This window comes from Cololabis saira, chromosome 6 (genome assembly GCF_033807715.1).
Source record: "Cololabis saira isolate AMF1-May2022 chromosome 6, fColSai1.1, whole genome shotgun sequence".
NCBI lineage: Eukaryota > Metazoa > Chordata > Actinopteri > Beloniformes > Belonidae > Cololabis > Cololabis saira.
Genome location: NC_084592.1, coordinates 6954288 through 6969003, shown reverse-complemented (window position 1 = coordinate 6969003; position 14716 = coordinate 6954288). Strand labels below are relative to the sequence as shown.

The 14716-nt window shown below is 42.9% G+C and overlaps 1 protein-coding gene across 17 annotated transcripts in view; it reads left to right on the top strand.

Annotated features, from left to right (window-relative positions):
* Nucleotides 1-13645, top strand: part of neb (nebulin) — a 64515-nt gene extending 50870 nt beyond the window's left edge. For 9 of the 17 annotated variants that reach the window (XM_061723128.1, XM_061723143.1, XM_061723129.1 and 6 more), the window contains 14 exons: nucleotides 923-1027; nucleotides 1152-1256; nucleotides 1530-1634; nucleotides 2123-2215; nucleotides 4367-4459; nucleotides 5030-5122; nucleotides 5531-5623; nucleotides 7350-7442; nucleotides 7940-8047; nucleotides 8660-8846; nucleotides 9660-9752; nucleotides 11210-11350; nucleotides 11484-11587; nucleotides 12819-13645. In XM_061723128.1, the coding sequence (XP_061579112.1) occupies nucleotides 923-1027; nucleotides 1152-1256; nucleotides 1530-1634; nucleotides 2123-2215; nucleotides 4367-4459; nucleotides 5030-5122; nucleotides 5531-5623; nucleotides 7350-7442; nucleotides 7940-8047; nucleotides 8660-8846; nucleotides 9660-9752; nucleotides 11210-11350; nucleotides 11484-11587; nucleotides 12819-12992 (1587 nt within the window). In that variant the 3' untranslated portion in view covers nucleotides 12993-13645. The remainder of the gene's footprint in view (nucleotides 1-922; nucleotides 1028-1151; nucleotides 1257-1529; nucleotides 1635-2122; nucleotides 2216-4366; nucleotides 4460-5029; nucleotides 5123-5530; nucleotides 5624-7349; nucleotides 7443-7939; nucleotides 8048-8659; nucleotides 8847-9659; nucleotides 9753-11209; nucleotides 11351-11483; nucleotides 11588-12818) is intronic. The other 8 variants (XM_061723130.1, XM_061723131.1, XM_061723134.1 and 5 more) reach the window with 8 other exon arrangements.
* Nucleotides 13646-14716: the final 1071 nt, after the last annotated feature.

Below are 14716 nucleotides of genomic sequence, written 5' to 3'. Positions count from 1 at the left end.
GTTTTCAGGTCATTTCCCATTTGGAGGATGGGTAACCTTTAACTTTTTAGCCGATGCCCCGAGATGTTGCTTCATTATATCCACTTAATCTTTCCTTATGATGCTGTCAACTTTGTGAAATGCACCAGTTCCTGCTGCAGCAAAGGATGATGATGCTCCCTGAGACTCGAAAGTTCCCCTCTTTTTCCATCCAAACATAACTATGATCATAATGACATGAACACTTGAATTTATTCTCATAAGACCACAGAACACGTTTCCAAAACTTCTGACCTTTGTCTCTTTGTTTTCAGCTGCAAACTGTAATAACAATATTCTTGCTGGTTTCAGCACCTTCACAAGGTCTTTAATTGTTAACTGTACACCATAGTTGTTCATCTCTAGTCACAGAAGCCATTGTCAACTGACTGTTTAGATGGCTATGTGCTGCTGAGCTGGTTATACGTTCCTATAATTGTTGAAAAGGTGAACGTGGCTTCTTCAGGTATCTGGAAACTGCACCAAAATATTAACTTTAGAAGTTCTTTTCAGGATGTCCTGATTTATTTATTTAGATTTTAGCATGATGTCCTTGTATATGAATACGTGCACTTAAATACATTCACACCTATGCCTCCAATTATTTCAAATGATGCTCATCAGAAGTGTGTGATCCCAAAACATTATCAACTAATAGATGTTTAATACCATAGTCAACTTACTGTGTGTTACTTTCTGGCTTTGAAGTAAGTAATAAAAACAAATATTTTCTTAATTCTCTCTTTATTCTGACATATTACTAATAAAAAAAAATAATAATCCTAGAGTAGGAAAAGTCTCCTCAACTTAGTTGCCAGACATGCAGAGAGATGTTTTCTGTCTTGTGGTCACAGCCGTATGTAACGACCAGAATCAATGCTGACTGATGGCTTTCGCTCCGCAGGTTAAGTACAAGCAAACAGCTGAGATGGACAGAGCGAGCTACACGACCGTCATCGACACCCCCGACATCATCCACGCTCAGCAGATGAGAAACATTGTCAGCCAGGTAGATGAAAGAATCTGAAATTGAAGATCCCCCTTTGCTTTTCCTGCCGATGGAGGAATTTCAAGCGACCAGTAACAAGAATTTCTATTTTAGCTGAGTTTCCTCTCCATTTGGTGTAAAACAGAAAAAGTACAGAGAGGAGGCTGAGAAGACCATGTCTCACTACGTCCCAGTCCTGGACACTCCCGAGATGCAGAGAGTCCGTGAGAACCAGAGGAACTTCAGCACTGTAAGTAAGAGGGACGGAGAGATGCTGAGGCAGCCTCTCCTAGCGGAGGCTGAACCTGGATGAGGGCTCTGTGTACGTCTCTGTCTGCCGTCAAATATTATCCTGAACACGTCATGTTTTTGTATTGTTTGTTGACTGCTTTTGTACAGTGTTGACTCAGGTGTTTGGTGTTAATATTTGTGCTTAAATCAGCAACATGTGTCTTCTTTTTTGTGTGACCTTGTCATGACTGTGGAACTGCACTCACGTTTTTGTTTTTTTTTTTCCTTGTAGCTTCAGTACCAGAGTGACCTAAAAAACATAAAGGGCAAAGTGTCTACTGTAAAGGACACTCCTGAAATGCTTCGTGTTAAAGAAAATACAAAGAATTTCAGCTCGGTATTTACTCCGTAATATTTTTAAGGTCTTCAATAACCCCCTTTTTTCTTTTCCTTTCTTTTTTTTACATTTTTCTATCATCCATTTTTTGTATGTCTTTTCTTAATTTAACAAACTCTCATTACTGCGGGAAAAAAAAATCTTTTTTAACTTCTGTAGACATCCAGCATTTTAACTTATGCAACTAATCCGTTCTCTTTCTTTTGTAGTGTAACACGTGTACCTGTTAGTGCGGAGCTTGGGTTTAAAGTTCTGTTTGTTAGTAGTCTGTGTGCTTTTACTTTGTGTTTGCCTCTTTCTGTGTTCTTGTTTTTTCCTTCTTCCTTTTGCTGTTGTTGATCTGTGCTCACAGGGTGTTTTTTTGTTTGTTTGTTTTTAACTGAAACACGTTTCATTTCAAATTTAAATCAAGCACCTAGCCCTGATAATACAAGAGTAGCTACCAGGCTAATCGGTGGTTCTTACTGTCATTCCTGATTCACACCAAGATTCATTACAAAGAGGATTTGGGAGGAGGAACTGCTGTGGCCGAAACTCCTGAGATGGAAAGAGTTAAACGTAACCAGCGGCACATTAGCACGGTACTCCGCTGAGCGACCCTGCCCTCCGTCATCTCCTCAACCTCCATATACCCTCATCGTATAGGATCCAAGAATAAAACCAGAGCTCACTTCACATGTAATCTCTTCCTGTAACCATTCTCACTTTAACTTTTCAAAGATCCGATTCACATCTCTAATGTTTCCCACATCCGTTGAAATCTTTTATACCAGTAGAAGGATTTTTAAAATGTATTTATATTTTTGAAGGACATAAAAGCCAGAATTAATAATACAAGTATTTGCCATACATATATATATGAAAAACCTCTTCCAGTTCTAAAGTTATATGTATCAGGACTTAATCATTAAAACAATGTCATCATTCTGTAATGAGCTGGGATGGATGGATGGATGGATGGATGGATGGATGGATGGATGGATGGATGGATGGATGGATGGATGGATGGATGGATGGATGGATGGATGGATGGATGGATGGATGGATGGATGGATGGATGGATGGATGGATGGATGGATGGATGGATGGATGGATGGATGGATGGATGGATGGATGGATGGATGGATGGATGGATGGATGGATCAATCACCACAAGTTCTTAAAGTAATTACAGCCTCATATTAACAATACATGACATATTTATAATGTCTCAGCATTTCTGTGACAAAAACTAAGACAGAATGTACAAACGTATGATCTGAAAGCTTAGAGCCACCTTTAGTGGCAGTAACGTGAGGTAGTTTTGGGTCCAGTTGTCGTGTTGCTGTAGTCCATTGACGTTTGCAGTGTAACCACAACGTCTTAGTTAAGATGAGGCCTGGACTCAAGCTGATCCTCTGCTACACCTTGATTTCTTTCTTTTTCAATCATTCAAACGTAGATTTGCTTGTGGTCATTTTCAAGTTCCATAACCTTGTTTTCAGCCTAGATTTAGTTGTTGGACAGATGTTGTCACGTTTGACTCTGTAATACTTTCGTATACAGGAGAGTTTGTGTTCAAGCCGGTGACAGCAAGTATGCAGATGCAGTTAGGGCCAAACAACTCAATCTTGGTGTTTTCTGGCCAAAATACACTGTTCCAGACATCTCCTGGTCTGTTCAGATAAAACTCTACAAACATTTTTCTCAGCTTTTCTGTGAAAACTCTTCTGAAAAAGCCACATTTGTGCTGCTTCACACTACATTGTTAAAGTCTGCAGTATGTCATGGTCTGACCTTTGGGTGAACCTGTTGAGATGTTCACAGCAGGGCAGATTTACAACTATCTACTTATGTTTTACAGTTGTGAATAATCATTTTCACTTCAGTATGATGGGCTCAAAATAACTTGAAAATTGCCTTATAGAACGTTTCCAGGCCGATGGACAACAACAGTAGCTTCTCTAAGGTCATGCTTCTCAACACACTGCTGGATGCTATTTACTCTCTTAATTCCAGTGGAAGTAGTAAGTAAACACAACAATCTTTTTTTTTTTTTTATAAGTCAGCTGTGACATTATCCTTCATCTGAGGTTGTAATGTCATAATTTTAAGACCTGATAAGGACCCGATTATTGATGAGGACCAGATGATTATGTCCTGATACATTCAACCTTCTCAGCTTTTAACTGGAGCAAGGTGTTCATCTCCTCTCTACAAGATCCCAGATTGGTTCCATATTCACACTAAATCACCAAAAGGACATGGAAACCAGTGTTCACCCATAGTACTTTCTTTTTGGCGTTGTTTCCTCATGATTTGATAGATCTTTCATTTCTCAGGAAGAAAATCTTGACACAACCATGGAAATACTATTGAAATACCTCTAAAGCAGCTGTGTTCAGTATTGATTGTACAGAAGAGACTATCAAAGAGTCCTTGTAGCAGGCCCTTGAAGGACCCCAGGTGGAGCACTTTAATAATGATCCTGCAGCACATTAATGGGCAAGCTTTTGAGGAAGCTACTGGGACTGCATATTAAAAAAAATAATTTCATTTGAAAGTAATATATTAAATGAATTGTAACCAATTGTTCATGATTTACTGCCACCATATCCTCGCCCATCTCTGAATAACCCTTTAATATAAGCTGTTTTTAAGTGTGTTCCGTTGTTATGAATGGATGGACATGGCCTTGTCTATACATACTGTGATGTCTTACTCTGTACCTGTGTGACATTTGCCATGGGCAGATACAGTACAAGGAATCTGTGGGTCAAGGCACAGCCATACCAGATCTCCCCGAGGTGAAGCGGGTCCGAGAAACCCAGAAGAATATCAGTCGGGTAGACACAATCGACTGCAGTGACTCTCCTCCCGATAATAATTCCCCAAAGTCTGCTCATCTGAAAAACTGTTCTGTTTTAGTGCTGGTTTCCTCCTACTCCATCCTAACTATGATCCATAAATCATTCCTTTTTCTCATAATTAATTTAGACTTTTTTCTATTTTAGCATAACTTCTTCCCTTCCTTTTTTAAATACTCTGGGTTTCCTGGATCATTTTGTTATATTTATCTGTTTCCTTTCTTGCATCTTTCCCCTCTCAGTTAACCCTTTAAAGCCTTACAGTCTGTATTATATATTGGAATCAAAAACACTTCAAATTTTGCATTCAAACAATTTCTAAATAATTATTTTCCTTATAATTATGAGTACATTAGGAATGGTTTTTATTTAGTTGTTTTAACTTGTTTGTATTAAACCTTTTTTTTCCTTTTTTAATTAAGCGGATGCTAAAAAGGTCTCAGAAAGTCTTGTATCAAATATGACACATCTGGCATTATAGGGTTAAAAACTAATCTACCAGAGTGTGTTCCTGCCGTATCTGACTGTCTTGTGCTGTCTCATTTAAAGCATCAGTACAAAGAAGGAGTAGGACAAGGCACGTCGGTGTCAGAGACGCCCGAGATGGAGAGAGTTAAACGCAATCAGCAAAATATTAGCACGGTACTCCACTGCAGTGGCCCTTTATTCCCCTACCTGACTTTACCTTTTCCATTCGTCTGCTCCTCTGACTCACTCGTCATCTCCCTTCAAAAACACAGTGGTAACAAGGCTCGTGAACCTTCTCCTGTCATGTAGATAGTATAACTCTCCCCATCAAACCCTCTCTCAGACATAACCCCAGCGAGCCCTGTGGGTGAGCTCAGCTCCATCGTGTCTCTAACAGAATCTGCCTCTTCATTCTCAGGATCAACGTGTGTGTCATGTCTGTTGTAGTTTTCCTTTTCTCTTCTTTGTGTTTGAGTGTGATCTGTTTTGCTCAGTCCTGCTGTAATGGTCTGTAATTGATCTGATTCTGTCCCCCTCTCCCCCACTGTCTCTACATGAAATCCCTAAATCTGTGATGAGTAGATAAAATACAAGGACTCTCTGGGTCGAGGTACTGCCATACCAGACCTTCCTGAGGTGTCGCGGGTCAAACAGACCCAGAAGCACATCAGCTCGGTAGTGGACCCAAACCGACCTCCGTGTGCTCCTTCCTAATGGCTGAGCGTTCCCAGCGGCGCCGTCACCAGCCCCCGGCTATCCTGCTGCCCTTCACACACCGTTCATCTCCCTCATCCCGCCCTTCTCTAACCAAAGCTCAGACTGCAGTTCCCTGAGCTCCAGCCCGCCATTATCACCTCCTCCTCCTAACGTAGCCTTTATGCCTGATTTAAGGTTCTGCGTTAAACCAACGCAGAGCCTACGCCGTTGCCGTGACGCAGTCGTGAACCTTCGGACTTCTCCAACACTACATTTCTCCGTGGTGCAATATCCCCCCAGAGCGCTAGTTGATACTTTGTTTAGCTTTCCGGCTTTTCCGGTCACAGTGAATCACAGACTGCGTTTACATGCAGTCAATAACCCTTTTAAAACCCGAATTGCCAATAACCCGAATTTGCACGGCCATGTAAACACCAATAACCCCTTTGAATAACCTGAATTTGCTCATATTCGGGTTTTTAAAAACCCAAATATGAGCCCTGGGTTACTCCTTTTAAAACCCCATCAAACGGAACAGGAATTTGTTTTCTGCGCATGTTCTGTTCACAAGGAATCCTGGTCTTTTGAGTCCAGGAAGTTCTTATAAACACAGAGAAACACAAGACCAGGAGGAGACTAATCACTTCATAAATGTAATGAAGGATATGAACATTTTGGCATTTGTAGATGGTAGAAAGTACCGGGATAGCGAGATTAAAAGAAGCTGAGCGAAAAGTTGCACGAAGCAGCATTTGTTTTGAATTTGGATACAGGAAGAAGAAGCGGACTAATTGCGTCATCACGTTCTCCGTGCGTCGCTGGTTTGATCCAGATATCTCAAATGATTAATTACCATGTATACAGGGATAACCCTGTTTGCTCACGCATGTAAACGGAATATTCCGAATGTTTCAGTAACCAGAATACTAGCAATAACCCGAAGAAAAGAGTGCTGAAAGTTCACTACTGCTTCACGAACCAGAACCAGAAATGCGTTGCTACCAAGCGAACCAATCACAGCCCTCTCGGTCTGCGTTGGGTTTGCGTCACTTCCACACGTAGTTCCATTTTTTGGGAGGTGCACGTCAGGCTACGGCGTAGGCTACGGAGAGACTCCCGCGTAGCCGCATACCCTACGGCGTAGGTTTAACGCAGAACCATAATTCAGCCTTAGTTTCCATCCCTGTTCATCTCATCTTACTTTTGTCCCATTAATCCTCTCCATCATTCCCTTCTCTTTGATCTCTGAGTAATATCTCCTAACCCCAAGCCCCAGCTTCCTTCAGTAAAACTGTGTGCTACTAAGTTTATTCCCACTTCATAGCAAATGACCAACTGCACCTCCAGCTGAGGAGTGTGTGTCCGTGTGTCCGTGTGTCTGTTACGTGTGTTGGTTCCTGCAGCAGAGATCCTGGTCGTTCAGCAGGAGCTGCCAGGATAAATCACTCTATAGGACCAATTTCTCAGACGCTCCTTAAATCCATTCAAGACGCAAGAAACCAAAAAATGTCACCAAGTGAAAACAATCACTTTTCCAGAATCAGCGATTCCTGGATATTTCCTGACAAGTCCACTCATTTGTATCTTCTTTTAAAGAGTCCAAGTCTGACGAAGCCATGTCTCCGAAAACAGTCCTATAGGTGTGTTTGTGATGGTTTGAGAGAGTCTGACGGGCCCCCTGGGGCGCTGTTCTTCTGTCCTGTAGGTGTTCTATAAAGACAGTTCAGCCAAGGGAACTCCTGTGGTGTTTACGCCAGAGATGGAGCGAGTCAAAAGGAACCAAGAAAACATTAGCTCGGTACCTTCAGAACCTTTACCAGAACATGTGCTACTCCAGAAATGTTCTGCGCCGTTAACCTTCCTCTAACTGACTTGTTCCCTGCTCTGGTTAATCATATTAATGATCCCGATTGCCATCTCTCTCTTCTTTTTAAAACTTTGAATAAGCGTAATCCCAGCAGCTGTGGTGTGCCTGTGCACATCAGCACTCCTAACCTCTGTTGTTGTTCACTACTCCTCTTCATCTCCTTCCCTGTTCTCCCTCTGGAGATAAGAACATAACGTAGTTTCTACTTTTACTTCTTCACCCTCCTAATCAAAATCTCCCTGCTAATTCATTTGTCTGAAATCCTGTCAATGCTCCAGCTCATTCTATGTGTGTGAGTGTGTGAGCGTGTGTGTGAGCGTGTATGTATGTGTGTGTGTGTCCCCTCTTAGATCTCTCTTTGTGCCGTGGGTGCTAACCACTGCTGTGTGCCTGCAGGCTCCAGGCTCTAACCGTTGTCTCTCCCGTAGGTGCTGTACTCCGACAGCTTCCGGAAGCAGGTCCAGGGCAAGGCCGCCTTCGTCCTGGACACACCGGAGATGAGGCGTGTCAGGGAAACCCAGCGAATCATTTCCGGGGTAACACCTTGGGGTTCTTGTATTTCTTCTCTCGGTAGAAAATGTCATTGTTTACTTTAGGTGGAAGTCTCTTCTGGATTTCTTTGGTTACCAAAAAAAAACATGGAGGAATTGAGTTAATCCAATTTCCTCCTATCATCAATGTTTGAGAATTGGTCAGAAATGTATGCTAAATGTGTAATTAAGGCTCAGTTAGTGAATAGCTGCATGGAGCAGATTATTTGTCCAGTCTTAGTAAGCGTTTGGTGCTTTTATTTTGTTAACACATCAACTTCAGGATGGTGAGCTCATAAGACTGAATCATAATTTCGTGTCAACATCGCTGGCACTTGACAAAAAGAGATAATTTCTACCAGGGTTCAGATAAAAAGCACCAGATGTGTCTAGTTCCGATTTCTTTTCAATTAAAACTGATTTTATTCCTATTGTTTGGGTCCCTAGTTAGATGTTTCATAGCTGAGGTTTTACAGCATCAATAATCATTCATCAGACGAGATATGAGTGACTTCACACCAAGTTAACAGAGAATGTGTTTCATGTCCACCGGTCTGAGGACCACGTGGTTTGTGGTTCTGGTGTGAACTCCTCATGACTGGGACGTCTCCTCTCTAGGTGAGATACCATGAAGACTTTGAGAAGAGCAAGGGCAGCTTCACCCCCACGGCCTCCGACCCCGTGACGGAGCGCGTGAAGAAGAACACGCAGGACTTCAGCGACATCAACTACCGCGGCATCCAGAGGCGCGTGGTGGAGATGGAGAGGAGACGGGCCATCGAGCACGACCAGGAGACCATCACCGGTACGGCCCGGATGGGGTTGCGGTTGGGGATGGGGTTTTGTCGGATAAAAATATCAATATGAGTCAAAAATTGGGGATAATACTGTTGAGGAACATTAGATCAATTAATAAAAGAAGAGATTGGCGCCATATTCAGAGTCCGTCGCCCCCCGGCCTGCTGCTCTTCACTGTGTCTTCCCTCGTCTTTCCGAGTTTCCTGTCTTGATACTTTCAAAATAAAGGCCACAAGCGCCTCAAAGGAATCTTAAAAAGAAGAGATCATCGTAAATGATTTGGGGCTTGTGTTTGTTGCCTGGCAACAACTGAGCTGAGCAGGTAACACAGATGAACTGTAACATTCCCAGAGCTTCCCCAGCATCCTTGTCTGCGCTCCCAGCGCTCCCATTTCTCCTGCTGGTCTTTACACTCCTCCTCATGGTGGAGACAGGAATACGGTTAAACCTGATCTGTTTCTCCTTCCTGCTCCACATCCTCTGCCTGGCTGGACGCGTGGCTTTACTCTGTCCTGTAAAAACAACACAATACTGAAAGATGTGTAATATTTAACAAATTAAGCAACACAGCATATACATGCTTAAAGAATCCTCCTAACAGGTACATTTATAAATAAACAAATAACCACAGCTTTGGAGCACTTCTGAACCTTAACATACAACTGAGACACAGGACCCACAATCCAATTTGCTTGTAATGTCAGAAAATCCTATTTCCTATTTGTTTGTAACCAACCCTCTGATGTCAGCGGTTGGATTGTTGACGATGCACTTCACTCTGTCCTTTTCTTCTTCTTCTTTATTTTCCCCGGCTGCTCAGATCTGCGCGTGTGGCGCACGAACCCCGGCTCCGTGTTCGACTACGACCCTGCTGAGGACAACATCCAGTCCAGGAGTCTGCACATGATGTCTGGTGAGAATCAGAGTTCACCTCTCACTTCTGACATGTATGTGATATCCTGGTGATGAATAGGTGCAGCTTTAGTTTACTGTTACAAGGTCGGCCATCGACTACTGCTCAGATAGTTTATTGCATCCTGTGAGAGACATGTTGGCCTGAAGGTGAAGGATTTGCTCAGTAGAAACATTTATTAGGAAGTTGTTGTGTTCCAAAACATTTGTAAAGCTGCGCATACACTGTGCGATATTTTAAATTGTTTCAGACTGCCCCATCTCACACTGCACGACTATATCGCTGAGTTAAAAAGTTCACAGCCCACGATTTATGGTCTCACACTGTACGACCCAATGCTCGGATGCTCCGTCTGCTCACACTATACGATCATAATCCTCACGTCGGACTTCTGTGTACTGGAACTCGAGGCCGGTTTTGGGGCAGGGGTGAGCTGTGTCCACCCAAACGTGCGTCCTTCCCACCTGATCAAAGTTATGGGGATCCTTTATTTTTTTATAATTTAATTTTTTATATATATATATAAAAAAAAATCACAGAATATCTGTACTGTTTCTGATTGGGTGTGCACTGCGCATCATTTTTAGACACAACAATGAACGCATACCGCAAAAGCTGTGTCTCGGCGGAGGGACCCGACGTCCCAGCAAAATGAGCACAACAGAGAAGTGTTCAAAACAGCACACAGAGCACACACTAAAGGCTGAATTATGGTTCCGCGTTACATAAACGCAGCGCACCATACCGTACGCTGCGTTGGTGTAACGCGGAACCATAATTCAGCCTTTAGCAATTTGTGCCATTCTGTGTGGCGATAAATGAAAAAAGATTAGACAACACCGTGATTGGACAAGGAATTGGCTGGGTAGACGTGGGAAATGCTGTCTTTTCTTAGTGCTATTAAAATATGATTTCTAATGTGAATTTGCCACACTTTAAACTACAAATAATAGTTTTTGAAATGACATCAGAGATTGCGCATGCTCTCTGCGGAAGGATCAGTCCAATCGGGTCGTAGCTGCTTCAGCTGTGTGATTCCTTCACGAGGAGCGACCAGGATTTCAAACACGTTTGATTTTCTTGCGAGCACACGATTTGTGATCGGGAGCTCGTCGTGAGGTGTTAATCTCTCGTCGTGAGGTGTTAATCTCTTGTCGTGAGGTGTTAATCTCTCGTCGTTACCCCACGTATACTGCATGAGGCCCGACCAATGATTGGGTCGAAATCCGGCCCGATCGAAAAAATAGTCGCACGACTGGAAAATCGGCTCAAAACAAGCCGATAATCGCACAGTGTATGCCCGGCTGAAGATGTCAGTCCCCCAATGAAACTCTTAATGGATGGGCAGTGCGGTCGCAAATCCCACAGCAAGGCCAGCGAGCTGAAGCGTTCACCCCTGCAAATGCAGGATTTCTCTCTCCAGCGTTTCTTGACATGATGTGTTGATGTTCCGACAGTCCAAGCACACAAGCGCAGCAAGGAGCACTCCCGCTCCACCAGCGCCCTGAGCGGCATGGCGGATGAGAAGTCTGAGGTGTCTCAGGATGCCGACCACCACCTGTCTACCTACAGCAACGGCTTCATGACCAGCTCCATAGGTACGAACGTAAAATCACACCATCAGCAAACACAGTTCTTTATCTGCCTGGCAAAAGATCTTCATCCAGAACCAAGTGTTTCCACTGCAGGTTCATCAGTAATGAGGCTTTGCTTGTCTTGTTTCTCTTGCAGGCTACCAGCAGGCTAAGACTGTGGAGCTGCAGCAGAGGTCGTCCTCTGTGGCCACTCAGCAGACCACCGTCTCCTCCATCCCCTCACACCCCTCCACCACCGGGGTTAGTAACACACACAACCCTCATCATGCAGGACTTCCAACCACCATCCATCCTTGTTCTGAGTCAGAACTTCTGACTAAAGTTGCTTTTGTCAACACAAATTATGACTAAATATCGTCGTCAACAAGCCTTTATCACCTGAAGAAAACGAGACGACACGCAACGTAAATGCTGGTCATGTGACGATAGCAATAATTAAATATATAATGCAATTGTAGATTAATAAAAACTAGGCTAAAATGTAGATTACAAAATACAAACTCTGCTAAAATGTGTCTTCATTTTCGTTGACAGAGACGAGAGGAAATGTTCTAGCAAAGATCGTTAATGTCCATGTTTTCAGTAGTTTCTCTGGTTTAATGTCCATGTTTTCAGTAGTTTCTCTGGTTTAATGTCCATGTTTTCAGTAGTTTCTCTGGTTTAGTTCTGCTGGGTGACGTTAGTCCTCAATCCCAGTCGCTGCAGCGGGGAATCAGATCCAGAAGATTCAGCTGCAGAGTTAGAGGCTGATGCCGTTAACGCAGAGATTTAGTTAACGTTATTAAAAACAAAGTTACATAGAGAAACGTGGGGATCTGCTCTGGGGCTGGAGAAGAAGAAGAAGAACCATCTTTGGATACACTTTCCTACATAGACGTGGAAAAGAAAACCCAATGTGCCGAAGAAAAAGAAAAAGACGGGGAGAAATGGGGAAAAATAAATATGTTGTTAACTCAAATTAGAGTCTTCTGTATCTGGAATGAATGTATTCTTGAGTCTATAAGGTAACAACAATATATAGATAACCTTGTTTGAATTGTAAAATGGGTTTGGCTAAATACAATCTTTGACTAAAACTAGACTAAAATGGACAATTCTGACTAAAATAAGACTAAAATGCTCAGACTTTTAGACGACTGAAACTTGACACGACTAAAAGGAGAATGAACGTGACTAAAACTAATAAAAAGTAAAATGATAGCTTGACCCAAAGACTAGACTAAAACTAAATTTGAAACAGGCTGACAGAAACAACAGTAGTTCTCACTGACCGACAGCATCAGTCACTGACCAATCTGGCCAACTTCTAGGGAGTATTCTAGGATGTTGATGAAATACTCAGAGTCTCTCTGAACTGAGCGAGACCCCACCAGGACTGCAGCCACAGCCTGCTTGATAAAACTGTAAACCAAACCTTTGACCTGAACTGGACCTTCCCCACGCTGACTCTCAGCTTCTCTCCGTCCTTCAGAAAACCGTCCGGGCCATCTACGACTACGCCTCAGCCGACAACGACGAGGTGACCTTCAAAGACGGCGATGTCATCGTGAACGTGCAGTCCATCGACGAGGGCTGGATGTACGGCACCGTGCAGCGCACCGGCAAGACCGGCATGCTGCCCGCCAACTACGTGGAGGCCATCTAGAGAGCGAGCCGCCCGTCCTCCCCAGAGTGGGCGACACACATCCACGGGGCTGAATCGTCTTCCTGCCATCCCTCCGGTGGCTCCACTCAACATGTAGCTGTAGTTTCCTGTTGCTCTTTAACTGTATTTAACTTGTGTTGTAATTCCTGTTGTCCCTAATACGCTGCTGCCCTGTTTCCTGTGGATGTGACGCGAGCTTCATGACGCCACACGTATATAAATACTCCTGATTCTACTCAACCAGCCTACTATGAACGACAGATTCATCCAGCATTGTTCCAGGCGCTGCCGTGGAAGAGCACGGCTCGGCTACCGGGAACATGACCCACTATTTTGTATATGTAAAGAATTTGATGTAACGTAACATACTATTTTTGTCCAAGCTGTATCAAGACTATTCTCTCCTAAGAACGATGGGCTCCAGTAGTTCCAGTTATGCCTTTAATGGAGATTCTGATGACTCAGACGTGAGGAGTCGGTCACCAGAGCACTCCTGGAGTGTTGTACGAGACAAGCCTCGGTCTTCCCGCCTTCATCCTGAAGAATGGCCACTAATGAAGCGTGTGTTTTGTTTCTCCCGATTATGTAGGTCATGGCTAGGGCATGTCCTCTTCCTATAATCAGTAGCTAATAAAGCACACCAAGCTCCTGCACACTCTGCCTCCTGCTTTCACTTCCACATTGTGCATTTCTTCCCCTCCACACAGCCACTTCTCCCTGAACCGGGGTTCTTATTCATAAACCACGTCTTAAAGAAATAACTGAGCTTTCAAAATGTTCCAGGAAAAAGCAAGCTCAAAAATACTTTTAAGATTTCCTATTGATCAAATCAATTTCTGGCACTACTGGGTCGACCTGTGGTCTATAATTGGTATCATTTGGTGATATCGTACACCAACATTTGAACCTTCAAGTGGATGTTAAACGTAAATACTTTTCAGCACCTTTTAAACAATTCCACATATTATAGACTGTATGTAATAACACCCATGACATTTGTTTGAGTGACCCATGTCTGGTCTTTTAGAAAATGCAAGTGATCATATTTGAAGATGGAGAAGATTTTTTTAGGCAAAAAAAAAAAAAAATCAATTATGGGATTATTTTCAGAAGGAACAGCTGCACACTGATCTTATTGGTGAATGAAGGGAATAACACCGTAACAACCAGTGGAAAATTATGAGGTGCCGTGAGGGACATTATTCTGAATTAGCGTTCATAAACGCAAATACTCTTATACATACAACTGGAAATGTATCCACTCACATATACAACTGAAATGTGCTCACAGATACTACTGAAACGCTCTTACACAAACTAGTGAAATCTGATCAAATATACAGTTGAAAATGTTTCCCTCATACACACACTGGTGAAATCCTCTCACAGATACAACTGAAAATCCTCTCACACACTGGTGAAAATCCTCTCACACACTGGTGAAAATCCTCTCACACACTGGTGAAAATCCTCTCACACACTGGTGAAAATCCTCTCACACACTGGTGAAAATCCTCTCACACACACTGGTGAAAATCCTCTCACACACACTGGTGAAAATCCTCTCACACACACTGGTGAAAATTTCAGTCGAAACAGAAGTGGGTTGGTTAGTGCGATTTTTTTTTTTTTCTTTTTTACCAGCAGTTATTTTGATAGCTTGATAGAGCAATGTCTTCTCAGCACAAACACACTTAACCCCTGTAAATAAATGGGAATGGCTC